The 18238-nt window shown below is 42.3% G+C and overlaps 1 protein-coding gene and 1 non-coding gene across 4 annotated transcripts in view; both read right to left on the bottom strand.

Annotated features, from left to right (window-relative positions):
• The window catches only part of LOC106584340 (leucine-rich repeat-containing protein 7), a 118528-nt gene that overhangs the window by 61365 nt on the left and 38925 nt on the right, over window positions 1-18238 (bottom strand). For all 3 annotated transcript variants that reach the window (XM_082968032.1, XM_045706219.2, XM_045706224.2), the window contains exons 2-4: window positions 4588-4790; window positions 979-1096; window positions 710-788 (exon numbers count right to left, since the gene is read on the bottom strand). In XM_082968032.1, coding sequence (XP_082824158.1) covers window positions 710-788; window positions 979-1096; window positions 4588-4790 — 400 coding nt within the window. The remainder of the gene's footprint in view (window positions 1-709; window positions 789-978; window positions 1097-4587; window positions 4791-18238) is intronic.
• Window positions 14928-15003, bottom strand: trnaa-ugc (transfer RNA alanine (anticodon UGC)). Its single transcript has one exon. It is a non-coding gene; the product is annotated as a tRNA-Ala (tRNA).

Below are 18238 nucleotides of genomic sequence, written 5' to 3'. Positions count from 1 at the left end.
ACTTTTTACTGTTTATTTCACTTTTGTTTATCCATTTCACTTGCTTTGGCAATGTAAACATATGTTTCCCATGCCAATAAAGCCCCTTGAATTGAATTGAAAGAGAGAGGCAGGTAGAAAGAGAATCTACGAGGACCCATTTGTTTGTCAACCTATGATTTCCCACCAACAAATGCAAAATGTATGACGTATTGCTCAGGGGTAACTCCCTTATGGTTTTCCAATGTATTTTATAGCATGAGGCACATTATGTCAAGAACTCGCAGAGAGACCTGCATTACCCTCTGTAAGGACAGGAAACTACTCAATATTTAACAAATGGCATACAGTATTTACACAATGCAGGAATTAAATGTCTTACATAAACAGTGAAGGAATTGTTTCTATTCTTATATGCTAATCATTTCAATTCAGCCAAAAGCATCAGATACACAAATACAACAGTCTCCCATGTAGTTATTTTCCTCATTCTGTTTATCAGTTAATTTCAAAGTTGCCATGAGGTGACTAAAAAATATATATAAAAAATGTATTTCTACAGCCAATTTGACTGAAAGCATTTTCATGTTGTTTTTTATTGAGGTAATCTGTGATTGTTGCTTGGCACAAAGCAACAGACACAGCTGTTGGCAATGATAATACAGCATTACCATTGTCCCTATAGACTACAGCCATCCCACCACAATGATAGCCTTCTCTCTTCACTTACTTGGCAATAGGATTTACACTGGCCTCCACAACAGATAGGCATTTACAGCATTTAATGTTGTCTGGGAACTCTTGAATACCTAAAGAAGAAATGGAAACATGTTTGTCATTCATAACAAATGAACACACATTTTTAACACTCATGCCTCGTCATATTGTACATCATGCTATTATTTAGAGTGACAGTATCAGTAGAGAGTCGACAATTTAGAATATATCAGAGTAGAAACTAGCAGAGATTCCTGTGGACATCACATTTCACTCGCTTACCGTTTTTACTGATGTCCAACTCCCTCAGGTTTACAAGGCTGGCTATGGTGGTTGGCAGGTTTGACAGGTCATTGTCAGGTATGCTCAGTTTACGGAGAGCCTGACAGTTAAATAGTTGCTATGGAGAGAGAGGGGCAGAACAGAAACACAAGTCATGCTGGTGTTATATTAATCTCTTAGCCTGCTGAGTTGAAAAAGTGTAGACTTTGTGAGATTTCATGTGCTGAGTTTCAATAAAGCCGGTCTCTAATGATCCTGCTGTGCTGTTGTTAAATGCGAAACATGAGAGAAACGCTGAGGCAACGTCTTTTTCAATGTTCTGACACGTTTCCCCTTGATCACTGTAAGAGCAGCAACTCTCAGTTGAGTAACCTTGTAGGACAACATTAGTAGTCCACAGCTCTATATGAAGGGAGGGAGAGAGCCACATCAGTCCTCCTCAGAGAGAGCGAGGGAGAGAGAGATGGAGCATAGAGGGGGAGAGAGAGCCACATCAATCCTCAGAGAGGGCGAGGGAGAGAGAGAGAGAGATGGAGCATAGAGGAGGGAGGGAGAGAGACACATCAGTCCTCCTCAGAGTAAGCATAGATGGGAGGGAGGGAGGGAGGGAGGGAGGGAGGGAGGGAGGGAGGGAGGGAGGGAGGGAGGGAGGGAGGGAGGGAGGGAGGGAGGGAGGGAGGGAGGGAGGGAGGGAGGGAGGGAGGGAGAAAAGGGTGCTATGCCGAGTTAGTGTGCATGTGCATCATGCCATATGCAGTATGTTTGAGATAACAGGTTAACAATTACCATTCTAACTGTATACATGAATAATGAAGATCATTGTTTACATTCATAAATGTACAGATGTTTTTTTTTTTCAAAGCCAGCCAATACAGTATCAACAAGCGCTTCCTCCCATCTCTGTAGTCCATTCCTTTCTCCATGTAAAAGAGAGATTAGAGCAGTTGATTCCTTTCTCCATGTAGAGGAGAGATTAGAGGGGGACAAGTTCTAAAGGGTCTGCATCCCAAATGGAACCTTATTCCCTATACAGTCCACTACCTTTGACCGGGGCCCATAGGGAAGAGGACGTCATTTGAGACAGCCAGGGAGACATTACAGTCCAGTAAGGACATTACTGTAACATGCCCATTATGAGAGGCCATTACTCTTTAAGAGCTATAATAGCCAGAGGGGGAGTATCTACATCAATGGAGACTGGAGAGGGTCAGGAGAGCCAGCGTTGTCCAGTCTTGCCCAAGGCATCACTCTGATATACACAAGCCACATTTACATAAAAGACCACACACTTTGGATCTATCAATGCCTGGTTCTTATGCAACCCTGTGAGGTGCCACACTGGCTCTGAGCTCTCTTCACAAAGACCCTGAACAAACCTCACTGAGAACCATGACTTAACGTATCTAATTGGGAGTTGGTTGAGGAACACAATACACTGGGAAATGCTTAAAACAAATAATAACTCATTAATTCCACGGAACCTCTCAAAAGGATATCACTGTACACATTCAGACAATTAATTGTTGAAATTCATCAATGTTGTATTGACCTTCATTGAATGTTAAAAGTGTAATGAATGCTATGATGTATTCATCCAGGGGTTTCTATTTCAAACGATGACACTATTTTCAGAACATCTAGATTGTAATAGATCTCCTTTGAAAGTATTAATGAAAGCTACATTCACTGAATGTATTGTTTTTTATTCAATGTGAAGGTTAGATAAAAGTCAGCAAGTCCATTCAGTGGGGGCTTCAGGCACAGAGTGCCACTGTAACTACCCCCCCATACGCTACATTGCTCTGAGAAACTGAAGAGTTTATTTCCAAAACGCTACAGTATATCCACCAATTTTTCACACTTGTATTTTTTTTGTCAGAAATTATTGCTTCATGTATGTGCGAAATATTACTGTTCTCTGATTTGTTATTCATATATTTGAACTGTGTGTATAAAATGTTTTTTTTTTTTTCTCAAACTCTATATCTCCATTGTTTGGCAGGAATGAACTTTGTATATTTGTCTGTGATATGTGGGTGTCTCACCTAGCTATCTTAAGATGAATGCACTTACTGTAACTCACTCTGGGTAAGATGACTAAAAATGAATAAAATGTCAAATGTACACTACCGTTCAAAAGTTTGGGGTCACTTAGAAATGTCCTTGTTTTTGAAAGAAATGCAAATTTTTTGTCCATTCAAATAAATACAGTGTAGACATTGTTAATGTTGTAAATGACTATTGCAGCTGGAAACTGCAGATTTTTTATGGAATATCTATATAGGCGTACAGAGGCCCATTATCAGCAACCATCACTCCTGTATTCCAATGGCACGTTGTGTTAGCTAATCCAAGTTTATCATTTTAAAAGGCTAAATGATCATTAGAAAACCCTTTTGCAATTATGTTAGCACAGCTGAAAAATGTTGTTCTGATTAAAGAAGCAATAAAACTGGCCTTCTTTAGACCAGTTGAGTATCTGGAGCATCAGCATTTGTGGGTTTGATTACAGGCTCAAAATAGCCAGAAACAAAGAACTTTCTTCTGAATCTCATCAGTCTATTCTTGTTCTGAGAAATGAAGGATATTCCATGTGAGAAATTGCCAAGAAACCGAAGATCTCGTACAACCCTGTGTACTACTCCCTTCACAGACAGCGCAAACTGGCTCTAACCAGAATAGAAAGAGGAGTGGTGCACAACTGGTCAAGAGGACACATACATTAGAGTGTCTAGTTTGAGAAACAGATGCCTCACAAGTCTTCAACTGGCAGCTTCATTAAATGGTACCCGCAAAACACCAATCTCAACGTCAACAGTGAAGAGGTGACTCCAGGATGCTGGCCTGAGGTCACAAATGTATCATTTGTACAGTTCTTTATTTTAAAAAAAATGTAGTTATTTGCTACATTTGACTGTGTAAAACCTAGCAGTACTACTTATTTCCCTGAGAGTGAGTCAGACATATAGCATTTAAAAAAAAAACATGATTATTTGTCTCTCTGAAATGAAACCATCAAGTGACAGATTTCAAACAAATACATGTCTGTCATTGAAGTGAAGAAAAAACACACTTTCATAAATTCTTGAAAAAATAAAAGTAAATTGTCCACCATTTCTGAAAATATAGTGTATTGGAAAGAAACTCTTAAACTGCTCTCTCATTGACTGGGAGCTGTCCATGGTGCTTATTCATAACCAACCCCCTTCTCTCCTGAACACATAGCTTCTTTCTCCCTCTCTGAGCGTTTTTCTCTCTGCTTTATTAACAGCTCATTTACAGACAGGAAGGACATTACGCCACTCTTTGGTCTGTGGGGGTTTGGTTGGCTTGGCAACTCATTTAGACAATCAACACTGAGCGCCAAATGAAGAGAGAGAGTGCATAGAGCTGAGATAATGTTGACATCGATCATTATGCCATGCTTTGTAATGTGGGGAAATGGTCTGAACTATGACTTTACAGAGCCCCTTTTATACACTTCACCCATTTCATCCCACAGCCCCAGCCTCAGCCCCAACCCCGGCCCTCAGGCCCCAACCCCGGCTCTCAGACCCAAGCCTCAGCCTCAGGCCTCAGGCCTCAGGCCCAAGCCCTATTAGAACCCACCTTGGGCAGCTCATCGATCTGGTTGGCGTCCAGGTAGAGCTCCTCCAGCGTGCGCTCGAAGCTGAAGATCTCCTTGGGCACCTGCTGCAGACTGCAGTGGGAGTAGTCCAGCACTGAGATGACCTCTTCCTCACCCCGGAAGCACCGGCACGGCACCAGGCGCCCAATGATCTTCCTCTTAGTTGTCATCTCCAGACACTGCACTGTAGTGGGGGAGGGGTCGGGGAGACGAAGGAGAGAGATAAGTGAGACAACAAACTAGCCGAGCGTTCCTCTGACCCACTCTGCTTTAAATAATCTCACCATTGCCTGGCCCTTGTATCGCCAACCTGCTGATTAGGTCAGGACAGCACCGCAGAAGATTAAATGGAATTAGCCGCAGCCATGCTAAACCACACTCGTTAAACAGGCTCTTAATTGTCTCCGATAAAGTTAAGTGCAATTAGCCAACCTAAGTCAAAGCCCCCATTCACACTGTTATAGAGCACAGTAATACTAGCCTACCTCACTGCCAGTCCCACACAGTCCTAATTCACCAATGTGAAGTATAGAGTCATTTCACACATATAAAAATGTCATATTCTGCTCTTGACAACAACTCCTATAGCTATATTTCTTGGGCAAAGGAGATTTACTGGGGAAAGTCAATGGTAGATATCAGGGCTCATACCATAGTCTCTTACTAATAAATATTGATAGACTACCTGCACATCCCCACTGGGCCAACGAACACAGTGAGGAACATGTTTGTGTGAAGACAATTTGCACAAAATAATTAGCTGCTCTGCCGTCTGCTCTCAAAATGATTTAAGAGAATGAGTTTGAATGTGAGTATGTCTATTTCCATGTAAGGACGAGGTAAGACCTGAATTGTATCTGAGTTTATAGTGTCTGCAAGGCCATATTCCTCTCTCTTGGAGGTTGTATAAGAGGGGTCTTGTAAAAAGAAGTCAATCAATCCCCCAAGATAATGAAAGTTCTGATTAAGTAGTGGTAAAAATGTGAATGTACCCTTGTGATAATAAAACGTATTTCTATCATACTCAATCCTGTGAAGCTCATTCAATACAGCTATTGTTCAGCCTCTGCTGGTAACTCAGGCCCATAGTAGTCACAGCATCACAAATGCAGGGAAATCAATTTAACAAGACACTTGCTCATCCTTTTAGTTTTTCAGATTTTATTCATTTTAAATACAACATTAAATACCACAAAAATACCAAGACGCAGCAATTATCTTGTAAAGCTGTTATTGTCCCCAAACATTGGGCTGCTCTATGTAAATACAAGTAGTCTGTGAATTACACGGTCCCTGTACAAATCAAGAATTTCCTGTAACTTACAAAGTTGTGTATTTTGTCAGCAGGGCAGGTTGAGACCAGGGGCAGCTGGGTGATGATTCACAGCCTGCACCAGCCAGCAGCAACTCCACAGCCAACAGGCTGGGGCCCACCACTCATCTTTGTTTTCCACCCAAACAAAAACAATAGACATGGCACAGGCAGAACAACCTGCTTTCCAGAAGCCACATTCTCCATCTATTAGTCTTTGTATTGTTCTGTAGTCCCATTGTAAAGGAGACAAACAACCTTGTTTCAATCAGAGTGCCTTGTAAAGAGCCTCTTTTCCAGATGCAGTTGGGCAGAGCAGAGAGATGAATGACATTTCAGCTTGGGAGACATAAATCCTGTATGGCACCGGGCTCTCAGGAGTACATATCAGACAAGGTCACAGTGAAATCCCTCTATCATCTCCCCACTTCTACTTCCAGGAACACAGCAGCAGCTGCCAGTTCCCTCTCCTGTCCTCTGCTCTTCTCAACAACACAGCATCAGGGGTCATGCCCACAGAGAGGTCAGAGAGGTGTCAGCAGCCAATCAAGACGCAGGGAAGAGGCTGTCTGAGCAGCAAATCTATTAAGCCAGTGATATAGCACAAAATACCCTTAGAAATACCCAGCAGCTTCATGTGTCTCCTAATCAGAGCCTTTGAGTGGGATCCCTGCTCTGATGACTATGGCTGTATAGCTTACAGACAGAGGGCTTCTCATAGAAGTATAATAGTGATTATATAGGGCCTCTTCACACAGATCAGACCTGTAGGACTCTAGGCTCAGCTGCCTGTGTATGTGAGAATTCCCAATGGGGCGAGAGAATCTGAAGTCAAATGTCTACTGATGATCTGGTGCTTCTGTCCCCAACCAAGGAGGGCCTACAGCAGCACCTAGATCTTCTGCAAAGACTCTGTCAGACCTGGGCCCTGACAGTAAATCTCAGTAAGACAAAAATAATGGTTTTCCAAAAAAAAAGATCCAGTTGCCTGGCACACAAATACAAAATTCCATCTAGACACCGTTGCCCTATAGCACACAAAAAAATTATACATACCTCAGCCAAAACGTCAGCTTTCTACGGCATTAAAAGGAACATAAAATGTGACATACCAATTAGGATCTGGCTAAAAATACTTGAATCAGTTATTGAACCCATTGCCCTTTATGGTTATGAGGTCTGGGGTCCGCTCACCAACCAAGAATTTACAAAATGGGACAAACACCAAATTGAGCCTCTGCATGCAGAATTCTGCAAAAAATATCCTCTGTGTACAACGTAAAACACCAAATAATGCATGCAGAGCAGGCCGATACCAGCTAATTATCAAAATCCAGAAAAGAGATGTTAAATTCTACAACAACCTAAGAGGAAGCGATTCGCAAACCTTCAATAACAAAGCCATCACCTACAGAAAGATGACCTGGAGAAGAGTCCCCTAAGCAAGATGGTCCTGGGGCTCTGTTCACAAACAGACCTCACAGAGCCCCAGGACAGCAACACAATTAGACCCAACCAAATCATGAGAAAACAAAGTAATTATCTTTCACACGTTGGAAAGAATTAACAAACTGAGCAAACTAGAATGCTATTTGGCCCTAAACAGAGAGTACACAGCCGCAGAATACCTGACCACTGTGACGGACCCAAAATAAAGGAAAGTTTTGACAATGTACAGACTCAGTGAGCATAGGCTTGCTATTGAGAGCGGCCGCCGTAGGCAGACCTGGCTCTCAAGAGAAGACAGGCTATGCGCACACTGCCCACAAAACCTCCTGCCAAATGTATGACCATATTAGAGACACATATTTCCCTCAGATTGCACAGACACACAAAGAATTTGAAAACCAGTGAAGAACAAACACCATTGCAAATACAACCCATATTTATGTAGATTTTTTGCACATTGTTAAAACACTGTATATAACCACAATATGACATTTGAAATGCCCCTATTCCTTTGGATCTTTCGTGAGCTTAATGTTTACGGTTCATTTTATATTGTTTATTTCACTTTTGTTTATTATCTATTTCACATGCTTTGGCAATGGAAACATATGTTTCCCATGCCAATGAATCCTTTTGAATTGAATTTAGAGAGAGGGGGGCTGAAGACAGGCAGCAGAGAGAAAGCAGAATCAGCCAGACAAGATAAGGCTACTTTATCTCCACACTAGTATATAAAGCAGGCTGATAAAGCCACAAACATTTTACACACTTGATCCCCGGCAATAAGGCCAGATGAGGTGTGGTATATGGCCAATATAACATGGCTAAGAGCTGTTCTTAACACGACGCAACGCGGAGTGCCTGAATACAGCCTTTAGTCGTGGCATATTGGCCATATATCACAAACCCCCGAGGTGCCTTATTGCTATTATAAACTGGTTACCAACGTAATTATAGCAGTACAAATAAATGTTTTGTCATACCCATGGTATACCACGGCTGTCAGCCAATCTGCATTCAGGGCTCGAACCACCCAATTTATAATTGAAAATGTATCACTTGTTGAATTGTATGCAGCTGATTAAGCTTCTATTAAGAATATAATTTTGTACACAGTACAATGTGTATTATTCTATTCTACCCAGTCTTGCCAAGTGTCAGAGAGAAAAAGAAGAAGTGATAAATAAAAGCATTAAAGTATCGTGTGTTAATACAAGTGAGTTCTGCTCAGGGTGCTATGGAAACCACATGACAGAGGACCAGATTCTGCAGAGGTGAGGATCGAGGACACCTGCTCAGCTCCATCTCCATCTCTCTCTCAGCTCTATGGGAACATCTCTGCTGGTTAGATTTAGTTTGCTAGGCGAGTCATTCCAAATTACTCTAAAGTGAGGCCTAACTCTTGAGTATAATACACTACATGACTAAAGGCATGTGGACACCTGCTCGTCGAACATCTCATTCCAAAATCATTGGCATTAATATGGAGTTGGTCCTCCCTTTGCTGCAGTAACAGCCTCCACTCTTCTGGGAAGGTTTTCCACTAGATGTTGGAACATTGCTGCAGGGACTTGCTTCCATTCAGCCACAAGAGCATTAGTGAGGTCGGGCACTGATGTTGGGCGAGTAGGCCTGGCTCTCAGTCGGCGTTCCCAATACGATCCAAAGGTGTTTGATGGGGTTGAGGTCAGGGCTCTGTGCAGGCCAGTCAAGTTCTTCCACACCGATCTCATCAAACCATTTCTGTATGGACCTTGCTTTGTGCAAGGGGGCATTGTTGTCCTGAAAGAGGAAAGGGCCTTCCCCAAACTGTTGCCACAAAGTTGGAAGCACAGAATCGTCTAGAATGTCATTGTATGCTGTAGCGCTAAGATTTCCCTTCACTGGAACTAAGGGGCCTAGTCCAACCATGAAAAACAGGCTGAGACCATTATTCCTTCTCCACCAAACTTTATAGTTGGCACTATGCAATGGGGGAGGTAGCGTTCTCCTGACATACTTCCAGAGATCGCGTTACCAATGCTCCAGAGTCCACTGATGGCGAGCTTAACACCACTCCAGCCGACGCTTGGCATAGCGCATGGTGATCTTAGGTTTGTGTGTAGCTGCTCGGCCATGGAAACCCATTTCATGAAGCTACCGACAAATAGTTATTGTGCTGAAGTTGCTTCCAGAAGCAGTTTGGGACTTGGTAGTGAGTGTTGCAACCAAGGACAGACAATTCTTACACACTACACGCTTCAGCGCTCGGCGGTCCCGTTCTGTGAGGCCTACCACTTCGCAGCTGAGCCGTTGTTGCTCCTAGATGTTTCCACTTCACAATAACAGCACTTGCAGTTGACTGGGGCAGCACTAGCAGGGTACAAATTTCACGAACTGACTTGTTGGAAAGATGGCATCCTATGACGGTGCCATGTTGAAAGTCACTGAGCTCTTCAGTAAGGCCATTCTACTGCCAATGTTTTTCTGTGGCGATTGCATGGCTGTGTGCTTGATTTTATACACCTGTCAGCAACTGGTGTGGCTGCACCTCAGCTGGAATAATACATTATGGCCTTTCATTTCAAATGTGATGGTTTTTTAAAGCATGTTATTTTCTTGGTATTATCTTTTACCAGATCTAATGTGTACTATTCTCCTACATACATTTCACATTTCCACAAACATCAAAGTGTTTCCTTTTAAATGGTATCAAGAATATGCATATCTTGCTTCAGGTCCTGAACAACAGGCAGTTAGATTTGGGTATGTCATTTTATTAAGACATTAAGGTCAGTCAATCTGGAAAATTTCAATTTCAAGAAATGTGAAAGTTTCTTCAAGTGCATTCGCAAAAAAAACCATCAAGTGCTATGATGAAACTGCACCTCATGAGGACCGCCACGGGAAAGGAAGACCCAGAGTTACCTCTGCTGCAGAGGATAAGTTCATTAGAGTTACCAGCCTCAGAAATTGCAGCTCAAATAAATGCTTCACAGAGTTCAAGTAACAGACACATCTCAACATCAATAGTTGAGAGGATACTGTGTGAATCAGGCCTTCACGGTTGAATTGCTGCAAATAAACCACTGCTAAAAGACACCAATAATAAGAACAGAATTGCTTGGGCCAAGAAACACAAGCAATGGACATTAGACCGGTGGAAATATGTCCTTTAGACTGATGAGTCCATATTTGAGATTTTTGGTTCCAACCGCCGTGTCTTTGTGAGACGCAGAGTAGGTGAACGAATGATCTCCGCATGTGTGGTTCCCAATGTGACGCATGGAGGAGGAGGTGTGAAGGTGCTTTGCTGGTGACACTACCTGTGATTTATTTGGAATTCAAGGCACACTTAACCAGCATGGCTACCACAGCATTCTTCAGCGATACGCCATTCCATCTGGTTTGCGCTTAGTGGGACTATCATTTGTTTTTCAACAGGACAATGACCGAAAGCCCAGCTCCATGCTGTGTAAGGGCTATTTGACCAAGAAGGAGAGTGATGGAGTGCTGCATCAGATGACCTGGCCTCCACAATCACCCGACCTCAACCCCCAATTGGTTTGGGATAAGTTGGTTCGCAAAGTGAACGAAAAGCAGCCAACAAGTGCTCAGCATATGTGGAAACTCCTTCAAAACTGTTGGAAAAGCATTCCAGGTGAAGCTGGTTGAGAGAATGCCAAGAGCATGCAAAGTTGCCATCAAGGCAAAGGGTGGCTACTTTAAAGAATTTCACTTTTTTGGTTACAACATGATTCCATGTGTGTTATTTCATAGTTTTGATATCTTCACTATTATTCTGCAATGTAGAAAATCATAAAAATAAAGAAAAACCCTTGAATGAGTAGGTGTCCAAACTTTTGACTGGTACTGTATATTTGTTTTATATCTAAAGTGGTCCTTAAATTCAAAATCAAATAGCTAAATTATCCATATTATGACCATCTTAAAAAAAATCCGTATGACAGCTTAGAGATTCAATGGCTTAACATTTTAAGAAATAAAATATGTATTTTTTTGTTGGATTTTCAAGAACATTTCTGAGAATATACTCATCAATGGAGATGTTGCCTGTAAAGGGGGGTTATTCGTGACTGAAGATCTTAATAAATCAGCCAGCTCGGTCTTATTTCTTACATTTACATTTTAGTAATTTAGTAGACACTTTTATCCAGAGCAACTTACAGTAGTGAATACATACATTTCATGCATTTTTTTTTTTTTTGGACTGGCCCCCCGTGGGAATCAAACCCACAACCCTGGTGTTGCACACACCATGCTCTACCAACTGAGCCACAGGGAAGCCACATTGAATTCTTGAAATGAAAGTTGTCATTTGTGTCTATGTTAGTGGCCCCGGTGAGCGAAGCTTCTCTCCCAGGGAATGTGGAACAGCAGAACACTGTATATACTCATAAAAAATGCATGTGTATCCAACAGCTGAATTCCCCAGGGTCAGCTTGCAGCCAACGTGACATGTGCAGCTCCTCACAAAAGCTCCAATCCGTTACCAAGGTAACCATCTCAAAAGGGTCAACATGTACTTTTATAGAGACATTTATTTATTTACAAGACAGTCAATATTACACACGTTCAGGAGCCAAGGCAAATTAGCATTGATTAAGATATCGAGAGAACGTTGTGACTGCACCATATAAAATATCTCCAATGTTTACAGCATATTATTGGTTTAGAGAAGAAGGCAAAAAATAATGGCTTTTTCCTCTGTGAACAATATGGTAATAAGGATAGATGCTGCAGGATGGATAGAGAGCTATGGCTTGCCTGGCTTTAAATAATGAAAGATTACAATGGACATGAAGAAAACTGGGCTTTGGGGAAATAAATCAAGCAATCTGTAAAAGGTCCTCGTAGCACGGGTTTATTCAGAGAGCCTGTGCAGAACCTATGGCCCACTGACAGAAAGACAAACACAGAAAGACAAACAGACAGACAGACCCTATAGTCTGTGACACAGAGACTATGCTACCAGTATTAAAGCACACACCATCTGCTCCCTAGCTAGCATCTCCATGCATCCTGTAGGTCTAATGTACATATTCAATGATATGTAACGTTTTATGTGAAAGTTCTGTCATAATGCTAACACAAGGTTGTCATAAACTTAGCTTAGACCGTGAGATAGCATTTAATGATGGTTTACGGTAACACTTACACTATATGACCAAAAGGTATGTGGACATCTGCTCGTCCAACATCTCATTCCAAAATAATGGTAATTAATATGGAGTTGGTCCCCCCTTTGCTGCTACAACAGCCTCCACTCTTCTGGGAAGGCTTTCCACTAGATGTTGGAACATTGGCTTGCGTTCCAATTCATCCCAAAGGTGTTCGATGGGGTTGAGGTCAGGGCTCTGTGCAGGCCAGTCAAGTTATTCCACACCAATCTCAACAAACCATTTATGTATGGACCTCGCTTTGTGCACGGGGGCATTGGCATGCTGAAACTGGAAAAGGCCTTTCCCAAACTGTTGCCACAAAGTTGGAAGCACAGAATCGTCTAGAATGTCATTGTATGCTGTAGAGTTAAGATTTCCCTTCACTGGAAATAAGGGGCCGAGCACGAACATTGAAAAACAGCCCCAGACTATTATTCCGCCTCCACCAAAATGTACAGTTGGCATTATGCAGACGGGCAGGTAGCGTTCGTCTGGCATCCTCCAAACCCAGATTTGTCCATCAGACTGCCAGATGGTGAAGCATGATTAATCTCTCCAGAGTACATGTTTCCACTGCTCCAGAGTCCAATGGTGGCGAGCTTTACACCACTCCAGCCAACGCTTGGCATTGTGCATGGTGATCTTAGGCTTGTGTGCGGCTGCTCGGCCATGGAAACCCATTTCATGAAGCTCCCGACGAACAGTTCTTGTGCTGAAGTTGCTTCCAGAAGCAGTTTGGGACTTGGTAGTGAGTGTTGCAACTGAGGATAGACAATCTTTATGCACTCAGCACTCGGCAGTCCTGTTCTGTGAGCTTGTGGCGCCTACCACTTTGCGGCAGTCGTTGTTGCTCCTAGATGTTTCCACTTCACAATAACAGCACTTACAGTTGACCGGTGCAGCTCTAGCAGGGAAGAAATTTGACGAACTGACTTGTTGGAAAGGTGGCATCCTATGAAGGTGCTATGTTGAACGTCACTGAGCTCTTCATTAAGGCCATTCTACTGCCAATGTTTGTCTATGGATATTGAATGGCTGTGTGCTTGATTTTATACACCTGTCAGCAACGGGTGTGGCGGAAATAGCTGAATCCATTAATTTGAAGGGGTGTCCACATACTTTTGTATATATAGTGTATGTCATGTCACATTATGGGCCATAAATAGGTTAGGAAGGTCTCAGTGAGTCATGCTTCATAACAGCCAGGTTAGTGGCGGAGACCAGCATGGAGAATAAATTAAACAAAAGTAACAGCAAAAGAAAATTCTAAACATTGCGATGAAACACGAGAGCAGTCGAACTCGTTTCAAACATGAGAGCAGTCGAATACGTTTCAAACACTAGAGCAGTTGAAGTCGTTTCAAACACTAGAGCAGTTGAACTCATTTCAAACACTAGAGCAGTTGAACTCGTTTCAAACACTAGAGCCGTTGAACTCGTTTCAAACACTAGAGCCGTTGAACTCGTTTCAAACACTAGAGCAGTTGAACTCGTTTCAAACACTCAATGCTCTACTTTTACAACCCCAAAGCCCTCTGTTGTATTTTGCTAGCATTGCTTAACAAGGTGTGTTATATGCCACCAATAATTCAGACATCAGTCAATTAATATGTACTGTCATGATGTCTAGCAGCGATGGGAATTTGCAACAGCTGGCTGAGCCCAAGTTGAAGGTTGACAACTTTGTCAATGGCTCCTTTGAATGGAGACACAGAGCAGAAGTCCCAAAGCAGTCAAAGTGTCACGTCAATATGAACACGTATGCCTGCATACTTTTCAAGGGATACACACAAGAGGGAAGTTAGTACAAATATAGCATGTCTAACTCTCATCCAGCTCCCCTATTTGTTCTACTCACACTATTACTGTGCCTGCTGTCCTGTCAGAGGAGATGCAGTTTATTTAACAGAGAGAAGCACATCCCTCTGAAGCAGCATGGGCCTGTTTGATTCACTCGACTGGTCCTCTACCTCCACTGTGAAGCCCTCGGGTTAGGTTGGGTTGAGAACAGGGCCCTGTGGAAGTCCCAGCCAAGTTAGGAGTCAGACCAGCACGGCTCAGTCACAATGTGCAGTCATACAACACAAGCATCACGAGCTGGACATCAGTCAACAGTGGATTACAGATAAGACTATGGAGGGCACATAAAGTCACTAGAAACAGACTTCTTGTTGGTTTAAATGCTTTTAGAAAAATGTAAATGGGTATGAATCACACACACAGCAGCATGTACGAGGCATACTACAGTGGGGCAAAAAAGTATTTAGTCAGCCACTAATTGTGCAAGTTCTCCCACTTAAAAAGATCACATTTACATTTACGTCATTTAGCAGACGCTCTTATCCAGAGCGACTTACAGTAGTGAATCCATACATTCCACTATTTTTTCCCCCCGTACTGGTCCCCCGTGGGAATCGAACCCACAACCCTGGCGTTGCAAACGCCATGCTCTACCAACTGAGCCACACGGGACCACGTTAGAGAGGCCTGTAATTTTCATCGTAGGTACACTTCAACTATGACAGACAAAATGTGAAAAAAAATCCAGAAAATCACATTGTAGGATTTTTAATGAATTTATTTGCAAATTATGGTGGAAAATAAGTATTTGGTCAATAACAAAAGTTTATCTCAATACTTTGTTATATACCCTTTGTTGGCAATGACACAGGTCAAACGTTTTCTGTAAGTCTTCACAAGGTTTTCACACACTGTTGCTGGTATTTTGCCCCATTCCTCCATGCAGATCTCCTCTAGAGCAGTGATGTTTTGGGGCTATCGCTGGGCAACACGGACTTTCAACTCCCTCCAAAGATTTTCTATGGGGTTGAGATCTGGAGACTGGCTAGGCCACTCCAGGACCTTGAAATGCTTCTTACGAAGCCACTCCTTCGTTGCCCGGGCGGTGTGTTTGGGATCATTGTCATGCTGAAAGACCCAGCCACGTTTCATCTTCAATGCCCTTGCTGATGGAAGGAGGTTTTCACTCAAAATCTCACGATACATGGCCCCATTCATTATTTCCTTTACACGGATCAGTCGTCCTGGTCCCTTTGCAGAAAAACAGCCCCAAAGCATGATGTTTCCACCCCCATGCTTCACAGTAGGTATGGTGTTCTTTGGATACAACTCAGCATTCTTTGTCCTCCAAACACGACGAGTTGAGTTTTTACCAAAAAGTTATATTTTGGTTTCATCTGACCATATGACATTCTCCCAATCCTCTTCTGGATCATCCAAATGCTCTCTAGCAAACTTCAGACGGGCCTGGACATGTACTGGCTTAAGCAGGGGGACACGTCTGGCACTGCAGGATTTGAGTCCCTGGCGGCGTAGTGTGTAACTGATGGTAGGCTTTGTTACTTTGGTCCCAGCTCTCTGCAGGTCATTCACTAGGTCCCCCCGTGTGGTTCTGGGATTTTTGCTCACCATTCTTGTGATCATTTTGACCCCACGGAGTGAGATCTTGCGTGGAGCCCCAGATTCGAGGGAGATTATCAGTGGTCTTGTATGTCTTCCATTTCCTAATAATTGCTCCCACAGTTGATTTCTTCAAACCAAGCTGCTTACCTATTGCAGATTCAGTCTTCCCAGCCTGGTGCAGGTCTACAATTTTGTTTCTGGTGTCCTTTGACAGCTCTTTGGTCTTGGCCATAGTGGAATTTGGAGTGTGACTGTTTGAGGTTGTGGACAGGTGTCTTTTATACTGATAACAAGTTCAAACAGGTGCCATTAATACAGGTAACGAGTGGAGGACAGAGGAGCCTCTTAAAGAAGAAGTTACAGGTCTGTGAGAGCCAGAAATCTTGCTTGTTTGTAGGTGACCAAATACTTATTTTACACCATAATTTGCAAATAAATTCATTAAAAATCATTTTGTCTGTCATAGTTGACGTGTACCTATGATGAAAGTCTGTGCTATTGGAATGTCTCATCTTAACTCAGCAGACTTACACAGTCTTGTGGCGTGCAGGAGACCCGGGATCAGTCACTCACACTAATAAACAGCTTCTCAGAAAGAAATGTTAATAGCCTTGGTGCTGTTGGATTGGTGTTACGCCACACTATATAGCCTAGTGTGGTAGACCAGTGTTACGCCACACTATATAGCCAAGTGTGGTAGACCAGTGTTAGAGCATGCTATGTTGCCCAGGTTAACAATCCCTGGACATTAAGATTAGAAAGATACTCAAGGCCACATGACACAGAGAGCCAGTGAAAAAGGGTGAGAAAGATGATGTGTCAGACAGAAGAGCGTGTGAATTTCTCTCCAACTGGCAGTAGGAGGGAGAGAGCAGTTGAATGAGAGCAGAATCAGATCAAGTTACTGAGCACGCCTAGCCAGCGTTTTATATTTTATCTCGGGCACCAACTATATGTTTGGATTATCCGTGAAAGGCATTTTCACCTCAGGGTGTCTGCAAAGCTAAATGGAGTCTAATCCTCCAACAACACTAGCTACATGATAAACACAAATAGGAAGGATTCACTTTAAGATTCAAAGTGTATCCAACCAACAGTTGTAATACATTAATTAAAATTATAGTCCACTTAGAGTAAAACTACTTATGTATTGTGTAAACACATAAAATATATAAAACCATTCAAGCGTTCATTTGAAATTAACCCCTAGCATGGGTGTGCATTGAAAGTTGCAGATATGATTAAGTACACATTTCATCTAAGAAAAGATTATATAATTGTCCATAAAAGGCATGTAGAGTCTCTAGTCTCACATTTCTAAATGCAAAATGACTTGTTAGTAGTAGTACACATCCACATGAGACAACAGACAGACTACTGGTACAGATCTGTTTACTGAGAGCTTATTTGTAAACATGAAATGCAGTCAGACTCAGCCATACAAATAATTGGTGGACCGACTCCATACTCTGTGGCCTTAGAGAGCCATACATCATGAGTGGAGGCTCTCTCCATTAAAACATGGTGCCCAGGGATCTACTGCAGTCTATCACTCTGATGCTCTCTCAGACACAAATACAGACACACAGGCAGTGGCAGAGGGTAGGGACTAGGCATCTTCAGAATGATATCATCACAGCTGCCTCTCCTCTCATCATGGGCCAGTCAACACCATCATAATTTACACCGGAATGTGGATTTTAACATACTATACTGCATGTGGTTCAAACAATGACATTGATATACTGCATTGATCTGGAGCAAATCATATCTAGTATGTATCAGTTGATACAATGGCATCTGTCTATAAAGAACACTGAACAGCAAGAGAGAAAATGTTGGATTCATAATTAATATTAGACTTTATGACAGCCACAGCTGGCTGCAGAAACAAACCTCTGTGCAGACAGAGATTAAAGATTAACACTGATTAACACTGATAATTCTACATGCAACTTTACAAACCGGACTACACCCTCAATTGGTGATACAAAAAATAAAATAAATGACTGTAGCTGGTTAAGGCGGGCAGGAAGCTGAGGCCGTGCAGACTTGACTGTGATACAGTATTAAAAGGTCACTCAGTCTACAGTAGATCTAGACAATGAAGACATATGCTACATAACAGGACTGGGCTTCTGACTGAGTATTCTAATCCTAGAATCCATGTCAACATCAAAGGCACTTTCTTTCTGAAACTCTGACATCACTTAAAAATACTCAAAGTAGAAAGACCAATTCAGTTGGTTTAACGCAATGATTTCCAATAATAGTCTGACTGAACAA

The sequence above is a fragment of the Salmo salar genome, chromosome 23, assembly GCF_965601325.2.
Source record: "Salmo salar chromosome 23, fSalSal1, whole genome shotgun sequence".
Classification (NCBI taxonomy): Eukaryota; Metazoa; Chordata; class Actinopteri; order Salmoniformes; family Salmonidae; genus Salmo; species Salmo salar.
Note: the sequence above shows the minus strand (reverse complement) of the source record. Positions and strands in the feature narration are given on the sequence as shown.